Source organism: Crinia signifera, chromosome 7 (assembly GCF_055691185.1).
Source record: "Crinia signifera chromosome 7, ASM5569118v1, whole genome shotgun sequence".
Taxonomy (NCBI): Eukaryota; Metazoa; Chordata; class Amphibia; order Anura; family Myobatrachidae; genus Crinia; species Crinia signifera.
Window position 1 is genome coordinate 154228353 of NC_139223.1, and position 23160 is coordinate 154251512.

A 23160-nucleotide genomic window follows, 5' to 3' on the forward strand; every position below is an offset into this window, starting at 1 on the left:
TCTTAGGACAATGATACCATTTCCCACATCAGACTCTAAGGTTGACATGCACTGGGTCAATCACTGAAGGTCTAAAGGCCTTAGGTTGACATGAAAAAGGTCAACATGGTTAAGGTCAACAGGGTCAAAAGGTCGATGCTAGCATTAGGTTCGACATTGGGCAGTTCGACAGTGGAAAGGTCGGCATGAGTTTTTCAGTCGAATATTCAGCACAGTTTTCTGGTGCATTAGGACGTATATTTTTGCATAGAAAGATGCCCAGTGTTGCACGGGATCTGGTGCAATTGTGCCAGGTATCTTGCATCACATGATGTACTGAGGCTAGATGTATAAGGACACATCTGTAGTATAATTAAAAATCGGTTTCAGCAGTAACCTGCCAAAACCAGATGCCTTAGTATGAATTCTAAAATGGCAAATAAAGCTGTCTTTGTTTTATGCCATTTCACACAAAAAAAATTGACAACAAACAATACAAAACAGAGCAGTGGGGTCTCTTTCCGCGATAATTCCAGCAGTTTTCTATTTTACATCATTAAAAGATAAATGCTTTCATTTGTTGAGCGGGGAAACACATTGCTAGTAATTTCTCATTATCCCAGCAGTGAGCACAAATCGGAAAAAGCAAAGAGTCTAATAACAACAATTTAATACAACACTAGTAAAAAAAAAAAAAAAAAAACACATTTTCTACAAAAGCTAAATAAACCCCCGAGTTTAGAATATATTAGATCAGTCAAAACAAGTATATAATATAATAATCATGGCCATTAACGGAGTGAAAATAGTATTTTATATAGCAAACTCCAGGAAAATCTATAATCCTTTGAGGAGGTCTAAATTACTACATATTTACAAAAATAGCCAACTGCACTACAGTAAGTCTAGCTACTAAGACATTAGCTATATTTTATTGAGAAAAATGTATGCATTTAAGGGCTGTTTATAGAACGCACAAAGTAACCTAGAGCGGATACTGTATCGATTTGTTTTGGCGTTTCATTTATTACCAGATATTTATATAGCGCACACATTTCACAGCACTTTACAGAGAATATCTGAATTCACATCAGTCCCTGCCCCAATGGAGCTTACAATCTATGGGCCTAATTCAGACCTGATCACAAGGGGCCAAATACGTCCCCATTCCGATAGTGGGAGTCTGCGCATGTGCAAACCCCAGGAGTGAAAGACTTTGGCGAGTTACACACTCGCAGAGCCATTCGCTATGGGGGGGGGGGGGGGGGGCAGCAAGCAGGTGTAGACACCCAGCCAGGGCAGGGGGAACGGCCAGCATTTTATGGTCGTCCCCATTGAAACGATGGGCTTTCTATGAATGTTCGAGACGTCACAAGACGTCATTGGCCGCCCTGTATTCGGCCATCTCAAGCTGAAATAAAAGGGGGCGGCGGCATTAGTCGGGGTTGTGCTCAACTGCTTGCCAGGCAGTGAACATAAGCTGACTAGAGAGTGAGTCTGATCCACATATACACACACATACCACATGTACATGCACACGCAGACGCAGACATTCTAGGGTTAATTTTGTTAGGAGTCAATTAGCCTTCCAGTATATTTTTGGGTTGTGGGAGGAAACAGGAGTACCCGGAGTAAACCCACGCAAGCACAGGGAGAATATACAAACCCCACACAGTTAGGGCCATGGTGGGACCTGAACTCATGACCTCAGTGCTGTGAGGCAGTAATGCTAACCACTACACCATCCATGCTGCCCTGAAGTTACGTGTGCATTACATCACTTATACTCACACAACCGCTAAAAGCTACCCGTTTCCTACTGTGCCTCCATAATACACAACGGGCAATTGGCAGTTATAAGTGCAAATTATATGATTTTTCCTCTAAACTAGAAAGAACAAAGGCGTGATACATACTATAAATACTGGATAATACAATGTAGAATACTGAATGAATAAATGCAGTTATAACGCTTCCCGAGTAGACCCAGAGGTACTGCTAGATCAGGGTTCCTCAAACTATTTTACTCCGGGACCCCATCAAACAATAAAAATAATGACAGGACCCCAGCAAGTTACTGCAGAAGGTCATCACATCACATGTGTAGTCAGAAAGCAGCGCATACATGGCAGCATTGTGGAGGCACAAAGTGATGTGGGGAGTCTAACATAGCAGACAACTCAACAGATTATTCAGACTCCTTAAATCACTGACTAAGTTTAGAAAAGTCATCAGCCAGATGGTCAGCAACATGGAGTCGCGACCCCATGCTGAGAACGTTGGGACCCACTTCGGGGTCAGGACCCACAGTTTGAGAACCGCTGTGCTAGATTAACAGACTTGGGGCCTGATTCAGACCTGTTAGCTAGACTGCGTGTAATCGCAGCCTAGAGAACAGGTAAAAACAGCCCACCCCTTCCATTGGCACCCGAATCCCCTTGCTAGGATGCAGGGGGGATGTTTATGCGATCACATCCCCTCGCATGTGGCCAAACGAAGGAGAAATCATTCGATGGGCGTACCTGAGGACTGAGGTTGGGAACCACTGATTTAGTAGATGTCCCCACATACTGCCCTAAAGATGAGGATTTGTAATGTAACTGTAAGAGAACACTCTTTTAGAGGAAGGCCGCATGAAATAAGGTGGACCTGAACATTGTATGGTACTTTTAATGTTCAGATCTGGAATTTTAAAAGTTGGGGTTTATTGGTCCTTAACATTGAACCAAATAATGTGAACATTAATTAAATAAAGCTATAATTTTCCGCTGAACTTGGAGATCATTACATAAAAAAAGCAACAGAACTAAATAAAATGGTTTGTAGACTGAATAAATATTTATCAGTACAGTTCTGTGATCGAGATCGATTATAGAGTTTATTTTCCCACTAATCATTAGACAAAACATTATATTATAGTGGATTCAAAAAAACAACAACCTACCATCATAATAGACAATGGCCCCCACAAGTCTGTCTTTCTGCAGCATCGGGAACAGTTCTAAGGCTTTGGACTTGCTCAGGACGTAACTGCTTTTTAGGCACTGACTGCCAGCAACAAGATCATACGCCTTGATGCCGACCCAATAGTAAGGCAACTGCCACCACCTAATTTAAAAAAAACAAAATTCATTAACATTTATCATTTATGTCAATGTACTCTATGCAGTTTTATAGGTTACCAAACTTTGGCCCTTATTCTGATCGGTGCGGATATATCCGCGTGCGTTCGGGCCGCCAATGTTTTGTGTCTGCGCATGTGCAGAGGCGTCTCTGCGCATGTGCGAGCGGGGCGTACGGCCAAATCCCGCATGATATGTGAACACTCCGAACAGGGGGTGGAGAGGGGCGTGAAGGGCTATTTGGGCTCATTACCATATGCATACGCCCCGCGTTTCATGGGAGTTCCCATGAAAACGCTGGGCGTACGTATGGTAATGCGGCCGTGACGCACGTGTAGGGGGCAGACATATGACATCGCCGGATGTCAGCTGCCCGCCCAGATCCCTGCTTTTGCACGGAAAAATGTCCGTGTGGTCTGAGGTTGCGGGTGCTGGTGGAGCACACAGTCCTCCATCGAATGATGGGGGAGGTTCCCTTAGACGGAGGAGGCGTATTCCGTGAAAAATACACGTGCGGTCCGTTCGGACAGCTTCTTACCGCATACGGACGGAGTTGGCGATCCGTATGGAAGGCGGGGTTTCGCACGCACGGTCCTGGCCGCATAATCGGCTCCGGCCGCACCGATCAGAATAAGGGCCTTATGGAGGTATTTATCAATGCTTGGATAAAACCTCAAATCAATCAGCTCCCAACTGGCATTTTTCAAACACAGGGGCATATTTATTAAACGCAGTGAAGTGATAAATTGGCTGGAACTTTATCACCGGACAATCAATATATTAGATCTAACATAATACAATACCAGAGAGACAGTGGGGTAAATTTACTAGGATGGGAGTTCGATTGAAGATGGAATGTTGTCCATTGGGAAACCAATCAGAGTCTATGCATTATTTTCTAGAAGGCGCTAAACAAATAAGTAGTAGGTTCTTATTGGTTGCTATGGGCAACATCTCATCTTCAATACAACTTACAGAAATGCAGCCTATCAGATGTAATATTTTGATCATTGCCTATTAACCAACGCTGAAACCAGCAAGTCAGAAAAAGTCATCCATATTCATAGTCTTTCAGGGGATGTGTATCCCCATCCCAGCAATACCGCAAATGTACAATGTGTTTTATTACACATTATTTCAGATTTGCTAATTACAACAGCGAGATTACTCTAAATCTGCTTATTTCTGTTTGCGGTGCTTATTTGACAACTTCAATAAGTACAGAAAAAAAACAACAACAGTTATAGCTTTATTGTGACATTATTGTTACATTTAAACAATGCACTGAAAAACCATATACAGTATGTGATCTGTAAATTTGAGGCAATATATTTTTGAAATTTTGTTTTCCATAAAGAATCGATTGTGAAGATCCAGAAAACATATTTATCTATCAATATTATTGACAACTGTAACAAAGTTTACTACATTGACCCTTTACTATCCATGTTATCCCTCGCCAATGCACTGCCATTAAAAACCACACAATGGGGGCTAATTCAGTAGCCCAAGCACATTAGCAAAATTGCAGATATCGAATTTTGCTATTATGCGCAAGGCTGTGAACTGCGGTGGTATAGCAAAAAATGTGACCGCAGTTCACTGAGCGACGGGGATAGGCGATAAGGTGGCGACTGAACGATGTGGGGGCAGCGACGCCATGTTTTTTGGGAAGCGGCGTGGACAATTGAAGATGTGTCTGGACCAGGGGTGTCAAACACAAGGCCCGTGGGCCAAATCCGGCCCGACAGACCTCGTCATGTGGCCCGCGCAGCCGCCGCCGCCAGCTTTCACCTTTTATTCTCTTTTTTGAGAGGTTTTTTTTGCACTGCCGGCGGCTATGTTCCTGTGGTCTTTTAAGATGTCTGCGGCCACAGGAACATGGCCGCCGGCCTCCATGGCTACGTGGAGGAGGGCCTGGCAGCCTGTTCCCTCTTATCGAGGCAGTGGCAGACGCTGGGTGGGGACGTCATGACGATGACGCCTCCCACCCACGCGTCTGCAGAGAGGAAGGAAGGAAGGCAGGCCGAGTCGGGGGGCCGCAGCAGGACAGGCCGCGGCGCAGAGAGTGGAATTGAAATTACTGGAGCCGCAGCAGCAGCAGTAAAGGAGCCTGAGGGATAAAATACAGTAAGTTACATAAAAAAACAATATATCTGGTGGTGGTGTCATGGCATTACTTTTATATTATACAGGGGGAGCAGCCTGTGGTGTCATTATTATTGTACAGGGGCAGCAGCCTGTGGTGTCATGGCATTATGCCATGACACCGCAGGCTGCTCCCCCTGTATAATAATAATGCCATGACACCACAGGCTGCTCCCTCTGTATAATATAAAAGTAATGCCATGACACCACAGGCTGCTCCCTCTGTATAATAATAATGCAATGACACCACAGGCTGCTCCCCCTGTATAATAATTTGTGTCATGGCATTACTATTGTTATATTATACAGCGGGAGCAGCCTGTGGTGTCATTGCATTATTGTTATACAGCGGGAGCAGCCTGTGTTGTCATTGCATTATTATTATACAGCGGCCCTTTGAGGGTGACCAAACTGCTGAAGCGGACCCCGATGAATTGGAGTTTGACACCCCTGGTCTGGACCATTCGAGTGGAGGCTGGCGTTTGCGTAAAGTCACACGCAGCCGCTGCGACCCAAAAAATGGTCAGACTGCGGGACAGCCTTGCCCTGTGCTGGGCGGTCCCTGCAGCCTACTGCCGAGAATCCTCGCTGAATGAGGGCCAATATCCAGTAGTAGAGGTTCTGAGAACAAGCTGCTCATACAGCATCACATCAGTACACAGATGGTTAAGGAGAGCTTTCTGTGCATTCATTAGCAGCATGGCCGCAGCGCGTGATGTTCAGCATTACATAGCAGCACATGATCGGCTCCCTCCTCTTCCTGCTATCCATGATGGTTATACCTATGATGGGCATGGGTCATTGGGTCAACCACTGAAGGTCGACAACTGAAATAGATCAACATGGCTAAGGTCGACAGGATTGAATGGTCCACACAAGCATTAGGTCGACAATGGCATTGTCGACAGTGAAAAAGTCAACATGAGTTCACACTTGTTGTCCTTAATGTCGACACGTCAATGTGTAACGCTGCTCTCGGCACACTATTTTATTCTCCCACCACACCACAGTAGATGGGAGGGCAGGAAATACTGTGTCGGCACATGTCGGCTTAAAAAAAAAAAATGCGAAAAAAAATTATGTCAACCTAATGCTTGTGTCAACCTTCCAACCCCGTAGCCAAGTGAACTACTTTCAGGTGTCGACCTAAGCCTTTCAGTGGTCGACCCAATGTATGACTACCTAAATAGGATGGACCTAGTGACCATATCCCCCTCTATCAGGTAGTGGGGAAGGACTCAAAGTTATATATGATCTTTTTACCATGCTTTTCCATACACTTCGGTGGTAGCCATACCCATGGATTCCTAACATCTGCTGTTCATCAGGGTTACTAACCACAAGAACCGCCTATAAATCGGCTGCAGTATGGCTCTGTATGAAGTGGAGGAGGGAAGGAACCCCTGCACAGAGCATGAAATGAGAACCGTCTTCAGACTAGTTGGCTGTGCACGTGTAAAGTAACGTCGGTCTGATCCCTTGGTGAGCTTAGCACTCTACCACAACTGAGCAGCAAACCTGGAAAAACGCCTGTAAATACAGAAGGAAGTTCCCTCTTACTTGTAAACTGGCAGCATAATAGGCAGAGGTGCAGATAAATGCGGAGCAATCTCCAATAGGTTGGCACGTTCATGAAGAGCTTCTTTTACCAGTTTATACTGCAGAGAGATAATAGGGTCATATTGTGAACACATAACAAAAGTCAAAGAAACATTACATACATAAAGAAACAAACATAAAGTGTAAGGTGTATTAGTCAAATTGCCACGTGTACCGATATGCCGTGACCCATTATACAAATTAGATATTTACTTTTGTAAAATACATGACACAATGTAGATTCAATGAGCAGAGCACCTCTGCGTTGTATTCAAGGGCAATACAAATATACGCCTCTATATGAATTAACGGTACTTGTTTCCTAGCACGGCGCCCATCTCGTTGATTGTATGCCTTAAGTTTAAGGCACTTAAGGCATACAATCAACGCGATGGACCCGATTTTGTGTCAATCACCAGCTAATTTGCCAGTGAAAGACAAAATTGCGTTGATCGCGTCCATCGCGGCCCCTAATAAGGGGCCGCGATGCGACCGACGCGATCAACGCGATCAACGCGATTGTCCCATAGGGAACAATGTTAAATTATTTTTAAAGTGAAAATCGGGTTGATCGCGTCGGTCGCGGGCCATTATAATGGCCCAAGATGCGATGAACACGATCAACCCGATTTTACATAGGTGACAATGTCAAATGGGCCAATATGGCCCATTTCACATTGAATATGGTTAAAAAGTATGTTTAATGCCCCCCATTTTTAACGCCACCCCGCTATTGACGCCAACCCAAAGCGTGGCGAGCGCAGCGAGCCCGCGAGGGGCGGCGGTACGCGTCCTCCGACCTTTTCATACCCCTACTATCCACGTCGGCGTGGAGTTGATTTTATAAAGTGTGGCGAGCGCAGCGAGCCCCGCGAGGGGACGCGGATACCTGTGAGGCCCGCGTATACCTGTGAAGGTATCCGCGGGGCTCGCTGCGCTTTGAGCTCGGTGGCTCGCTGCACTCGCCACACTTTATAAAATCAACTCCGTGCCAACGTGGATAGTAGGGGTATGAATAGGTCGGAAGACGCGTACCGCCGCCCCTTGCTGCACTCGCCACGCTTCGGGTTGGCGTCAATAGCGTGGTGGCGTTAACAATGTGGGGGCATTTCAAACATCAGGGGGGTTTTCTATTAAAATGGGGGGGTTTGGGGCATTTCACATTAAAATCAATATAAAAACCATTTTACATAAAAAATCTGGTCGATCGCATCGCATGCCAACCAAATCGCCCGATGAATACAATCAAAATCGGTGGCGCCGTGCTAGGAAACAAGTACCGAATTAATATTTATAGGTTGGCAATTCAGTACCGCTTAAAGCTGCCTGCCCGAACGCCCTCTGCCGAATCCTCTCTGTACCACAGGAGTGGATGTGTACGAGAACATATCCCCTCAAATGCAACCACTCCTGACTTCGCAAATAGAAGTCAGTCTGAACTGAGCGCTAGGACGAAAACGTGGAGGTCGGCCGACATCCCGTGATGCCCACCTCTGGCAGGCATCGGCATGACCGCATTCACAGGGGAACGCCCAGTGTTTTATGGGGACGCCCGTAAAACGCTGGGCATTCTCCTGGTCCAGCACTGCGTCCACGTACTATGTAACTCGATGAAGCCGTTCGCTATCGGGGTTTGCGCCTTTGGGACTGGAACAGAATTCAGGTCACTAAGAGCGTTCCTGAATCGCCCCCATAGTGCAGTACAGTTATCTAAATGCGGAATGCCGTTCAATACATCTAAAGGCATAAAATGTAATTTTATATGGGAATGGCAGGTTAATGTTAAACCTACATACAGTAGATATAATAAATGTGTACCAGTGTGTGTTATTACATATATATGTATGGTGTCCTATCAAAAGATCAGTCATTTCTAAGATGCAAAAATAAGGAATGATACATTTACTGCATTCTATATGAATTGTTGACTTTAGCTGGGGGGTGATGTAATACTGAACAATCTGTTCCCTTTTTCCCAGTTATGTCCATCTCAATGAGCTGATTCGCTCCATAGCTAACAATACTGTAGAGTCCTGTGAGTTGGAGTGTGTTATCTTGCCCATCAGCAAAGCTAGGGAGAAAACATTACTATCCAAGTTAAATTGATTCATAAAATACACAGCCTTTGGCAGACTTGTAGATGTAGTAAATGAACCAATGAATACCATCAGGGGACAATAAGGCTGTCAGCTTACTTGTCAATAATACAATTAGCTACCGTTTAATAAAGATTTAAGACTCTGAAGCCCTCGTTCAATTTGTTACAGAGCTTTTCGGCATGGAGAAAACAATTTTCTTCTACTCATTTTTAGTCGAGCAAAGCATATTAAATATAACACGGAGATAGGAAACGCTGGTACTTAAAGGGACACCGAGACCATTTTTAGATTTCTTTAGTATCTGTTTAATGTGGGGCTTAGAAGATTTCATAAATAAATTTACTTCTTGTAGTATTTGTCTTGGCGTGTAGAAAGGTGTTACTAATACCCCTTTTCCACGGCCGCAATAAACTGTGTGTTATTGCTGGGTGTCCAGTGACCCAGGAAGGACCAGGCTTAGGCAGCAGTGTAAACGGGTGAGTCGGGTCTGTGCCACGGCTTGGAACAATGTTCAATTACCGGGTCATACAAAGATTTTTAGTGGAAACAGGTTATAACTCGGTAACAGAATAAAGATTGTTTTAGGATGTCATTGTTATTGTCTTTGTTCTATAGTCCTTTGATCACATTCATCATTTCGTGACTATTTTAAACAGGAAATCTTATTACATGGAAACGGTTTCTCATCACCCTAAAGCTGGGTGGAAGAGTAGGTGATGTATGTACCCAGCAAGTTTGCGGGTGAGTGGCATTGGCAAGGGTATACACACTAGCTGATACCAGCAGTAATGGGGCACGGGACAATTTGAATATTTTGTCGTTCCCACCCGTCAGAATCCGCAAAATCGTTTAAAATATCGTCTAGCGTGTACCCAGCGTAATATTGCTCATAACCTCAGACATTTCCAGTCAGTTCAGTTCAGAGAGTTCCCTTCTACAAATAATTGAATGGTGAATACAAGCACAGGTAGAGGGCAGCAAAGGGGGGATGGTATACTAATTTGGGGGTTCAGGTTCTGGGGGAAATTAACAAAATTCCAATGGGTACAAATGCAACCATTTGTATCCATTCGATCTTAATTACGGCCAGGTTCAGCTGTTCGGCTGATGTACTATCAGCAGAATTCGTCTGATTTGCAGAAAAGGCTTCCCCTGGCTTTTGTAACCAGGACTGAGTGAAAGGGAACTATTGGAAACACACAGCCTATGTTCTAACCTGGCCTATGAACTATTTCTATGCCAACTGTCAAAGGTTTAGTTGTGATTAAGCAATATACATTACATGTAGTTTTCATATATTAGTAGGAATTGCAATTAAAATGATAACACTCTGACAAGTCACAGAAAGACAAAACTAACATCCCCATTCTACTATAATGATACAGATCAAGTTGATTACAACACTCTGGATGTACAATAATGTATACTGCAAACAGTACAGTTGCTCATCCCTAAAGATGACACCTTGCGGTCATATAGTGTATTGCAATAGCAGGGCCAGCAGTCAGGGATAATACGGAAGGAAATTGGTGATGTGTCACTTGCACTTCGGTGATGACAAAATGTTTATAATGAACTCGATGCTACTTGGCGGGATTATCACATTGCAGAACAATGCTTTTACAACTCAACCACAAGCCTGTAATTACACTAACTGCAGAGTAACGAGAAGGAAAAAGGGCACCATATCTACGAGTAGTTTGCTGTACGCTCGTATCTAGCTATTATCTGATAGACCGTACAACTTTGTAACTTTGGTGAAGGGTCATACAGTCAGTCTGAGAGTTCCTACCGGTCTTGCCAAGAATGAATCATCCTAGTTCAGAGACATTCTTATGGCACATGCATAACTAGTACTGTAAGTACTAGGCTTCCTACTAAAAATATTAGCATCTACAGTATGTCACTGTATGAGCGTGTATGGTATGTACTGTAGACCGATATGCGAAATCACACCAGGCTGTGTAATGTGTTACAAAAATAATAGAACGGCTCTTCTCTTAAGATTGTATAGGATAGAAAACTGCATGGACAATTTGGACTACCTGGGTAGAAAGCACGCCGTGCACTATATTGGACAGTTGCGGTGGTGCCAAACTGTCCAGCCCGGGGCCTTTCTTTTTCAAACGATCGCCCACGGCAACCAAATGTTTTGGGTCATTTGATACGTTTATTATGATTTCACTTATTTTATATGTACCCATTGTTTTTAAACAAAAGTATTACTTCGCTCCAGATTGCTTTTGGGTACGTCATAGTCATTTATCACAAAGATTCGGGTAATTTACCTGTGATCCTCTGTGATTTTAGAGCTTTTAGATACCATATATTATCTTTTGCATGTAATGGAGCATGGCGTCATGTAAGACCGTAATACCGCACTATGAATTTGCCTTCGTAGACATGAAGATTTCAATTTGGTGGTTAAGTGGTGAAAAAAGACCAACCTGCACAGACGTCGTCATTTATCTACAAATGACGCCTATACGGCTTGTCCGGTCAAAGGGGAATTAAATATTAGCAATAGATTTCATGGAATAGTGTTCAGAGTTACTACAAGAAAATGTTTAATCAGGGTTCATATATAAACACCTCCGCAGGAGACGTCTCATAGGGGAGTGCACAGACTCTGTACTATGAGAGAATGGGATTGTGGGTAATAGCAAACCTCCCCATTTCATCAAACTGATCCCTTCCTTTTGAAAAGAAAATGTTAAGGAAAGAATAAGAAGCCATAATGTGACACACTCGTTCCTGCATTGTCAGATGCAAAATCGAAAAAAAAAAATAATCTGTAAAACATTGACCTGCTCCACATCCAGCTTCATGATGGCTTTTTGTAGGTACCTCACACCTCCGTGGATCAGTTTGGTGCTTCTGCTGCTGGTGCCAGAGGAAAAGTCATCTTTTTCCACAAGAGCAGTTTTCAGTCCTGCAAATAACAAACAATGGTTTAAGAATACATGAGACCGTTATTATTATTATAAAGAATTAACCTTTTGAAAGGAAGCGATACAGCAGATTTTGGCTTTGAAAGATTACCTCCCTTATGGTTGATGCATAGATTTCCCTCATTTGCCCAACAAGTTGGTCTTTAACAGAAAGAAAAAAAAATGCTCAAGGCCAACTTCACAGATCTGCAGTATGCACCCACAGATGTTTAATTTCAACTTAGAGGGGCGGTGGCCGTTGATACCGGTTCAATATCGACTGCTGCCGGGACCTGGCAGGTGTCGGCATCGAAGACGAGAGAGGGAGTGACAGCACGTGAAAACGGAACGAGTGGGGAGAAAGGGGGGCGGGTGCTGCAAAGAGTAGCATGTAACTGCCTTTGATCTTCTAGAATGAAATTTGCCTGCTAAGTCTATTTCTGCTTCCGATCCTGGTGCCACTGGGCCGCGCATAGAGATCGTAGGTAGCTAACACTGTTCAATTTCAATTCAAATTTGCTTCTAGAAGTAAAATTGAGCTGAAAACATGTCCAAATGGATTTGTGTGTACGCCCCATAACAACTGCATATGATAAAAGGAGTTAGATTCTGATTGGTTGCGGTGGGCAACACCATGTTTTTTTTTTTATCTGCATCAGCATTCATAAATTCTCCTATTATGGTCCATACTGTACCTCTGGTGACTGCGTCCAAGGCACATCCACAACCAGTGGCTCCTCCACCAATGACCAGCACATCAAACTCCTTAGTGTTTTCCAGTGTCAGGAGCTGGGCCTCCCTGGATGGCAGCTCATACTGGCTGGCTTGTCTCACTGCCTCTGCTGCTTGCACATGAGTCAGGTTTCCCTGGAAGAAGAACAAATACATCATTCCTGAAAAGGGAACGTGAGGGTTATAATGCCCTATTGATAAATGCATTCCTGATCTCAACTGTAACCGGACGTGTTAGAGGAATTCTTAGTTGGTCTTAATGTATAGAATCTATAATATAAAAGTTATGTTTTAAACATTCCTAAAATTTGCTTCCCACATCTATGTTGTTCTTTTTGGAAATACTTTGGTACCCACTCCTGATCAGCCACACAAAATGGTCAGGAGTATAAAAGTATAGATTCCTCTTTAGATTTCAATTATCTTCTCTAGTTTCTAGAAACACAACGAGATATCCAGGAGTTGTGGAAAGCAGTGTGAGCACTTACAAATGTAGGATGCCAACTACTTAGGGTACCAGACTAGGAATGATTGTTACCATTGAAGAGTCAAGCGGATGAAAGTGTTATGTAACAATTTTTCTTTGATGGACCTAGAAGTCAGAGTAACAATGTTATATTTATGTTGACAGTCATTTACTGATACACAGTCAGGTCCTTAAATATTGGGGCATCGAAACAATTCTCATATTTTGGGCTCTATACACCACCACAATGGATTTGAAATGAACCAAATTTGAGGGTATTTACATCCAAATCAGATGAACGGTGTAGGAATTACAACAGTTTCTATATGTGCCTCCCATTTTTTAAAGGGACCAAAAGTAATCCTAAATCAAACTTTCATTTTAATACTTTGTTGCAAATCCTTTGCACTCAGTCACAGCCTGAAGTCTGGAACGCATAGACATCACCAGACACTGGGTCCCCGATGATATTTGCAGTAGAGGCCTGGCAGAACGTCTTCAGTTCCTTCTTGCTCTTGGGGGAATTGTCCCTTCAGTTTTGGCTTCATCAAGTGAAATGCATGCTCAACCGGACTCAGATCAGGTGATTGACTTGGCCATTGCATAACATTCCACTTATTTGCCTTCAAAAACTCTTTGGTTGCTTTTGCAGGATGCTTCTGGTCATTGTCCATCTGCAGTGTGAAGCGCCGTCCAATGACTTCAGAAGCATTTGACTGAATAGGAGCAGATAATATTGCCCAAAAACACTTCAGAATTCATCCTGCTGCTTTTGTCAGCAGTCACTATATCAATAAATACAAGAGAACCAGTTCCATGGGCAGCCATACATGCCCACGCCATGACACTACCACTACCATGCTTCACTTGTGAGGTAGGAAGTTTTGGAACATGAGCAGTTCCTTTCCTTCTCCATACTTTTTTTCTTTCCATCACTCTGGTACAAGTTGATCTTTGTCTCATCTGTCCATAGGTTGTTGTCCAAGAACTGTACAGGCTTTTTTTGCTGTTGTTTGGCAAACTCTAATCTGGTCTTCCTTTTTGAGGCTCACCAATGGTTTACATCTTGTGGTAAACCCTCCATATTCACTTTTTTTTTTTCACAAGTCTTCCCTTGATTGTTGACTTTGACACATATACACCTACCTCCTGGAGAGTGTTCTTGATCTGGCCAACTGTTGTGAAGGCATTTTTCTTCACCATGGAAGTAATTCTTCTGTCATTCACCACAGTTGTTTTCCATGGTCTTCCGGGTCATTTGGTGTTGCTGAGCTCCCTGGTGTGTTCTTTCTTTTTACGAATGTTCCAGTTGATTTGGCCACATCTAATGTTTTTGCCATCTCTCTGATGGGTTTCTTTTGATTTTGCAGCCCAATGATGGCTTGCTTCACTTGCAGACCTTTTACCTGCTTAATTGATGATGAAATAGCTCACACCTGTCCATGAAATAGCTTTTGAGTCGACTGTACCATTACTTTTGGTCCCTTAAAAAGTGTGAGGCACATATAGAAACCGTTGTAATTCCTAAACCGTTCACCTGATTTGAATGCAAATACCCTTAAATTAAAGTTGCAGTTAAAGTCCATTTCAAATCCATTGTGGTGGCGTATTGAGCCCAAAATATGAGAATTGTGTCAATGTCACAATATTTATGGACCCGATAGAATTTTGCAGATAAAAGCTGCTATATCTTATGTTCTAATAATAATAGTTTATCTTTAAATGGCTTAGTTTCTTCTAAATGTAATATAGCACTTTCACCCACCTGCCTTTCCAACTATTAACTTTAGTTTGTCCAGTGTGCTGCTTGCCCTGGCATCATACCAAAACATTCCTGCTAGGTGACTTTAGCAGGGCACCGTGTCCTGCCCGCATTTAAATGCACCCCCAATGACCTGAACGCACCCCTGTGAAACCCTGGGCTCTCTCCCCACTGTCGCTGTCAAGCCCCCTACCTGCAAGACCAGACAAGTTTTGGGAGCACACGCACCGATTATGCCTGCCTCGGTGATCAACACCCTACACTAAATAAATACCGCAGTGAACACCAATCTGTCTATTGCCACCAGCCAGACACAAGTTGCTTATGTAATACTTCTTACAAGATATATAAAGCGGTAACTGCAGTTCTCTTCCTCAGAGACCCAGGCAAACTGGCCTCCACTCCACTTATCGCCCCATATCTAACTAGGGATGGCCATCAGTGCAGTCGCCATCGATGGCTGTTCTGTAACCAGCCATCGCTAGTTATAAACTATGTGATGGATAGTTTGAGCTATCGATGGTTATCCATTCTCTTTAACGGACTGGCCCTTAGGCCAATTAGAACATGGGGCTATGCTCCATGCCCCGGCACCTTGAAAAAAAAAAATCATGCCATCGATGTAAGGAAAACATCTGGTTCTCCCCCATCGATGTCAAAAGTATTCAACGATGGCCATCCCTATATCGAACATCAGAGAGATTGCAGCTGGTTCTACCATGGCCACTTAAAGGTTCTAAAAAAATAATCATTTTAAAATTTCTGTACTACAAATGTAAAAGAAATGTAAAATGTAAAAGAAACGGCTTTAATTTACTTTATTTTTCAAGCAAAAAATAAGTTAAAGTTTTTTGTTTTTTTTTTAAACTCTGCAAATATTTGCAAACAATAAAATATGATTTTGCAGAAGTGAGAGTTTTCCATATACAGTAAGCATAGGGCTATTTGCTAAGACTTATAGTTCAGAGTTAACTGTATGTACAATTGTACAACATATGTGTTCATATTGGATCTATTTTAGCTGCGGTGTTCCTGCACAGTGCCGTGACACTGACTCTCACCATCCTGACACCTGACCCTGAGGCATGTGTATAGACTCAGATGCCCTTTTGTCACCAGAGACTGGTATCCCCCTACAAAACCTCTGTTTGAGCCTGAGCTGACCCCTAACTGTCCCTTCCGTACAAGTCACCGGGAAGCGGCAGAAGAAATAGAAAACCAGAAAGATGTAGAAATGCTGAAGGACTGTCAAGAATAAGAGACGCAAAAGGTATTAGACAACGCAAGAGGTAGACAGAAACCCAATCATTGGTGGAGAGAACGTCATTGGGAACAAAGGCAGATACCCTAAGAGCAGAGCTGGGGGCACAGTAATCTATGGTATTTGTTGTTGTGGCTTTTGCCACAGTGAACATTGTAACCAGTCTCTGGATTTCTGTTAAAACACATTACACATTTACAATACTGACAGCTCTGTTGGGAAAGTTACTGCAGTTATAAAAAAAATGTCCCAAAAGCCAACAAATAGGAGATTAGCAAACAAAATGATAACAGCTAGAAAATGATGTGTTTCCTTTCTATCATGTATCTAATACATGCTCATGTTTTCCAGGTCTCCTTGAGGAATAATTAGCTCCACCTGTGAATTTAAAAAAAAAAATGTATTAGTGAGTAATGACCTATAGGTGACCCGGAAAACATGAGCTGTTTGTGGTCCTGAGCACAGAGTTTGAGAAAAACTGATCTTGTACATTGATAATGACAATGTGCTGTGTGTAACAGCTGCACTATTCCTAAAGGTAGGTAAATGTATCAAATACCCCTTTCACATTGCAAATGCCGGGTCGTGCCGATGATTTGGACACGGGTCCACCCCAGGAGCGACCCGGCATTTCCGAAGAAAGACCTCCACATCGACCAGCAATAAACCAAAAAGGGAGCCGGGGCAGAACGGGGAAGGGGAGGAGGCCGACGCTACCTCCTCCCTATACTGTGAACGGGACCCGGGTTGCTCGACCCAGATTACTCGCGTTCACACTGCTTATATTGACACCTGAAATAGGTTGACGTGCCTAAGGTCGACAAGGATGGAAGGTCAACATAAGCATTAAGTCGACAAGCGTTTTTCTCTTTTGTCCCGAATGTCCACATGAACACTGTATCGGTGCACCAGAACCACTTGCAAGGCATGCTGCACTTGCCGCGTATCCGGCACTATTCTATTCTCACTCCATGCCCTAGCAGATGGTAGGGCATGAAATACCGCCCGTCGGCACATGCCGGATTAAAAAACGTGAAAACCCTATGTCAACCTTTTGACTGTCGACCCAATGCTTGTGTCAAGTTTCCATCCATGTTGACCTTAGGCATATCGACATTCAGAGGTCGATGATCCAATGCATGTCGCCCTTTAGAGTGTCAACCTAATGACAGTATACTACCATTGGCATGTAAACCTTTTGTTTCTGGAACAATAGTGGTCAACCTATTGACTGCCGATCTAGACCAGGGGTGGCCAAACCGGTCCTCAAGATCTACCAACAGTTCATGTGTTCCAGGCAACCTGTGGATTTATAGTAGTAATGAATGCAGCATGTTTGAAAGTGACAGTTAGTAGCGACCACAGCTGTGCACCAGCTAGGTGATTTGGAAAACGTGGACCGTTGGTAGATCTTGAGGACCGGTTTTTCCAGCCCTAACCTAGACACTGTCAACCTCTCAACCGGAAACACTTTTCCTGGTCTTGGACATATGTCCCAGACACCGACAACTGCAGTGAAGTGGGCAATAAGGGAGCTTGACATTCAACCCAAATTATGTAAAAGTGTTAGTGCCAACGTCACAAATCACTTCATTATACAGTGGTATCCGTGTCACAATGACAGATTTTTGGGTGGACTCCCACTAAGACCTCCCCCTCCTTGATTTCCCAGGGGACACCATTAAAATATAAGCAAGCATAATCCACCGCCCACATCTCATAATAGGGCTGTCTGCATAAAAAAAAAAATGAACATCTTCAAAAGGAAAAAAAAAACATACATGCTACAGTGATTGGTGTGATAGGTCGGGCCGACAGTCGGGATTCCGACAGACAGTATACTAGTGTTCACTCTAGGATTGACAGCAGGCAGGGCGCCGTGGGGCGGACCGGGCCCGCCGACGTAACAGCTGGGGGCGGTTCCTGGGCCGCCGAAGGCACATGAGGAGCGTACCCGAGCCGGCGACGTCATGAAAGGGGCGTGCCCGGGCCGCCGCCATCGAAGGGGGTGGGTGGGCCCGGCACCTCCGAAGCCACTATGCTGCCGGGGAAGCGCCGGGCATCGCCATCTATGGCAACACTGGGCTTCCCCGTGAGGCAGTTTTAGCGGGGCGCTGCGAGAGGGGCAGGGCGCATTTTGCCCTTTAAAAATTGAGCAGGGCGCAGCGTCCCGCTAAAACAGCCTAGCGGGAACACTAGTATACCAACATTGGAATCCCGACAGGGGGGCAAGCACATTTAAGCCCCTAGCCGGCTCAGTGACTCACCACCAGTTCTATTCTCCCTCTATGGGGGTCGTGGACTCCCACGAGGGAGAATAATCCTTGTAAGTCGGGATCCCGACTGTCGGGCATTTAACAGTCAAGATTCCGATGTCTGTCAAAATCACGACTGTTGGGAGGTCACCCAGCACCCACTGTGACATTTATAGTCATCTGTTATAATGTACAACAGTTAATGTAATTATACATAGTGAAAAATAGTGCACTGGTAATGGAAAGAACATGTATTTGCATAATATAAATAAATAAAAATGTATTTATTTATTTTTTTAAGGCTGGACAATTAGGATTAATGAATTCGCAATTTAGTAGTCAAAAGACTAAATCTACAAAAGTGAACTTATGAAAGCAAATGTTTGATAAACCTACATTAAAGATTTCCTAATCTCGGGGAAACATTTCATTCATTTTGCATGCAACCCTCATTTTAAATGATTAGATCAATTTTCCCTGTGCTCATGCCCCATTAGAATTGCAAATTTCAAAGCCTTCCTAGACATTTGCAACTTATAGTGTAACAGCAAACAAGATCTAATAATTAGTGTCTATTTCTGAAAGAAGTGCATATTTAAAGACTACAGGCAATTAACAACCAGGTTGTCCTGTAATCACGTACAGTATTACTTTGAGTGTGGTGCTGAATTTCATGCAAATTATTCTCTTAAACACCGACTGCTTTCATTCTTCCAGACACAGCGAGATCCCGCTAATGGAAGAGTTAATATATGTAGCTATTTTATTTAAATTTATTAGTGCCGAGGCCTTACCTACTTTATTCAAGAACACTTTTTATTCATTGCATTTTAATGTGGGTATTATTTTCTTGTCAGAAAATTAGCTCAGTCTAAACACTAAGATAAAGGAGTGTGATGTAAATCAGGCACACTATAATATTAAACCAATTAACTTTGCTAATAGTGTACTGTATGCATAACACAAAGCTTAAGCTCCCATATGCCGTGGGTGGAAGACGGCAAGCGGATAAGGAACTACAGATGCCAGCATGCCCTGCCAGCAAAGGTTGGGAAAGCATGCTGAGGCTTTTAGGGTCACAAACGTGAAAGAACCCCAAGCTAACCTCCTGCAGTTCTGCTGTAAACAGATGAACACCTTGCACTAACACCTATAGGGGCCAACACGAGATCCCTCACAGCGAACCGTATTTGGCTTCAGCCCCGATGGTTAGGGGTTTGCGCTTGTGCAAACCCTGGTAGGAACGGCTTTGGCGAGTTACACACTTGCCAGGCCGTTCGTTGTGGGGAGGGAGGGCCAGCGTTTAATGGCCATCCAAATGAAAATGTTGGGCGTTCCCATGGTTACGCAGGCGGGCCGAAGCCTGCCAGGGAAGGGTTTTTGACCCGTTTTGGATTTTTTATACATATGTGAAAATACATTTCTGGAAAGAAACCCAGTGATTGTCTTGTCATCCTAACTTGAGGGAACCCTTGCTGTAAAAGAACCTGCTACGTGAACATAGGGACCGTTATCCAGGTCAGTAACGTTAGCTCTCTTGGTTCCAGAAGTGATTGATGTCCATAGAATAAGGGATAAAGAAAAAGAAACCGCTACGTGCATATAGGGTCCAGCACTCAGGTCAGTGTGGTCCAGTGGATACCAACGCGCACCTGGAGGAAACTGACTGAAGGCCCAGGGGAAAGTGGAATATTAATGGACTTTCATTCAATAAAATAGATCAGCGCCTGGTTACTATCTCTATCTTTTTGGACATTTTAGTATTTTGGAGGAGAGGTGCTCTTGTGATAGGAAACCGGGCAACAGATCTGAGGGCGCAGTAGAGTTGGGAATTTCTGTTTTCAAGTTATTGGGATAACATGCAGCTGAACACTGCGCTTTTGACTAACTTATACCCCTTTTACACCAAAAATCCCGGATCCGACCCGGCATTTGGAAGAAGGATCCAAGCTGGGTTGGATCAGGGATTTACTCAGCGGTGCCCACCCGCAGTGTAGACGGAGGCAGCGCTTGGAGATGACATCATCTCCAAGCGCCGGGACCGCGGTGGTCACTGCCGGATACACCGATCGCCGTGCTGGGGGCAGCCCAGCACCAAGATAAGCTGCTGGGCTACCCCCATCCCCCGTGCACTCCCCCCCCCCCCCAGCCGTCATCCGGGAGGTGAATGGATGCCGCACACAGGCATCCATTCACCTCCTCTGCTGCCGCCGCTGCTGTCGGCACATTAGAACAGACAGCAGCGTGGGCTGTGTGTGCCCCCCCCCCCCCTCCCGTCCAACCTGCGGATGCTGCGGTCCGCAGGTTGTAAATGGGAGCCGGGTCATCCGACCCGGCGTACCCATTTACATCGCCCTCTAGGTCCTAGCCTTGTTCTACCCAGGTCAGGAAGTCCCGTGTAAAGGGATGTAAAACTATGTAGTCAAAATCGCACCATGTGTACACAGCTTAATAACAATGCATTAGGACAAAGACCACCACGTACATGTCACATAAGTAAAATAGAGAACTGTAATAGAGGAGGGATTTGTGAGTAGTAAATGGAAAGAGAGCTAAATTATTATAGTATAATATTACCACATATAATTTAATGTAAAGGCACAGGTCTGATTTGGACTGATTTTATCCGATTCTGACGGCTCGGGACGATAAATAGCGAATTAAATCGTGCAATGCAGAGATGTTTCACAGCAGGCGGATTTAATGCGAATTCCCGTGCACATTGGATCCTGAAGACCATGCGTGGAGCACATATTCTCTATCAGAATCGGATCATCAGAGGCACATCGAGGTTGCTTTTTATAATCCGCCATGCATCGCATCGGTTACCCTTGAACTTCCCCGGTAGATCATTGGGAGTTCTTCTACATGCGATAAACCTCATGCAAAAAATGTCACATCGGATGGTGCGTTTCTGGGGTGCTGACGGGTTAGTTCAGGGGAAAACGGTCTGACTTGTGCCGTGAACAAGACAGGCCTTTGTATGGGGACCTTAAGTTTTATCTTGATTGTATTCATGATCCTATTTGGCACAGATATCTTGCAGATCGGACTGATGTTGCCGCTGCCTTGCTCGGATACAGAATCTCCAATTACTCTCAGTAAATACTAACCTAGAAGTTGGAAATACACATTGGGGCACTCTAAAATATATATATTTTTTTAATTATTGTACCAATTTGATTCATTAGAAGACTGACATATAATCTCCAGTTAAAATGAATTGAAAGCTAATTTTTTTTTTTTTTTAAATAAAGCTGCGCTTAATTTGGCAGTGAGAGCAGGAGAAGATGACATTATCATCGGGGTTTACCCTAACACAGGGATCCTAGAAGCGGACATCGCGTGCTGCAGGGATTGCGGGGCCAAGAAATTTGAAAAATGTATCCTGGGCTTATTTCTAAAATCCTGGATTGTCTACAGCAGCTTGACTCGGTCAGCTGAGTAACACGTCGAAGCACATGGCTACCATTAAGAAAAACTGTAAATCCAAGTTTAGTCGATAGCAATGAAGAGATTAACAAAACCGATTTGATTTTTTATTTTTTTTTGTATGTATGTATGACACAGTAAAGAGGCCATTTGGGGATGCAGCTATTTTCCCAGGAATCACTATTTCTCCCAGGTCGTTCCCAGTAGTACACAGGTTCTCAATGTCGGTCCTAGGGACCCTACATAGTGCATGTTTTGTTACCTTTTAAAATGTGTCAGTCAGTAATGAGTGCACCTGTCGACCCAAAGACCGAGTTGAGAACCGCTGCAGTAGTATAAGGTTGATGTGTTATTCAATTTTGCATTAGAGTAGCTTACAGGTGTGATCAGGGCCTGATTAACCAATAGGCTGATTATGCTGCAGCCTAGGGCGCCAGGAGTGGGGGGGGGGCACCTTGCGGGTGAGAGCCGAGGAAGTTCTTAAGGTGACTGCCAGATGATACTGCCAATGTCACTTACTGATGGAACCATTACTTTATGTACATTGTGTTACAGTGCCAGCTGGGCAGCCTAAAGCCAAAGCCGCCTTCCCTTGCCACAAGCATGAATTAATCTCTGTATACGGAGAACCTTCTATTGCTATTGATTAGTTGTATTTCTACTAGCAGTGGAGGGGGTTAATGCTTCTCATTTCAATTGCTTGCACATATATCACATGATTGCATAGTAGCAGTGGCAGGATTTTTAGAGGGGGGTTTTCAAATGTAATCCAAAATCTCCCACTCTGCAGCACATTGGTGTAAGTACAGAAGTCTCAGGAAGTGGTAACAGCCGTGAAAATTGGTCTTTTTATACAATGGATACTGTATGGAATACAGTATTAATATTTAACAGTACAGATGGTCTATACTATAGGCTGTTTCAAACATTTAAATAAGATAAGTGGTCAAAAAAAGGTTAAAACAGGTCAAAATAAACATAATAGAACCAGTACTGCACTTTCTAAGCGGACAATCTCCCACTCCTTGGTAAGGCTCCTGTCTCTTCCTCCTGGCAGCTACTCTCTGGTCAGTTGTGATGTTTGAGGGCTGAGATCCCCACATACAGTAAATGTGGTAGAAGAAGCTGGTACACTGGGCATGTGCAACAGCTCTGTCCTTTACACTGCATGATGTGGTGGCAGCTCTATTGATCATACTATATACCAGTGCTATTGTTGTCATAATTTAAGACAGTTACCAAGAGGCGGGGGTTTCCATGCAACCAGACCCCCCCCCCCCCCCCCTGCATTTTCCTATGAGTAGTGCATTTCCTAATGGCAAGAAATATACGAGGCCTAAGGAACGTTCTTATGTACAATCTAGGAGACGGTCTG

At 43.9% G+C, this 23160-nt stretch overlaps 1 protein-coding gene across 3 annotated transcripts in view; it reads right to left on the reverse strand.

The window, feature by feature from the left end:
• The window catches only part of GPD2 (glycerol-3-phosphate dehydrogenase 2), a 137614-nt gene that overhangs the window by 81146 nt on the left and 33308 nt on the right, over nt 1-23160 (reverse strand). For all 3 annotated transcript variants that reach the window (XR_014450831.1, XM_083154026.1, XM_083154025.1), the window contains exons 3-6: nt 12573-12744; nt 11755-11879; nt 6810-6907; nt 2924-3087 (exon numbers count right to left, since the gene is read on the reverse strand). Coding sequence is in view for 2 of the 3 variants with exons in the window: in XM_083154026.1 (XP_083010152.1) it covers nt 2924-3087; nt 6810-6907; nt 11755-11879; nt 12573-12744 (559 nt within the window). In the remaining variant the exon portion in view is untranslated. The remainder of the gene's footprint in view (nt 1-2923; nt 3088-6809; nt 6908-11754; nt 11880-12572; nt 12745-23160) is intronic.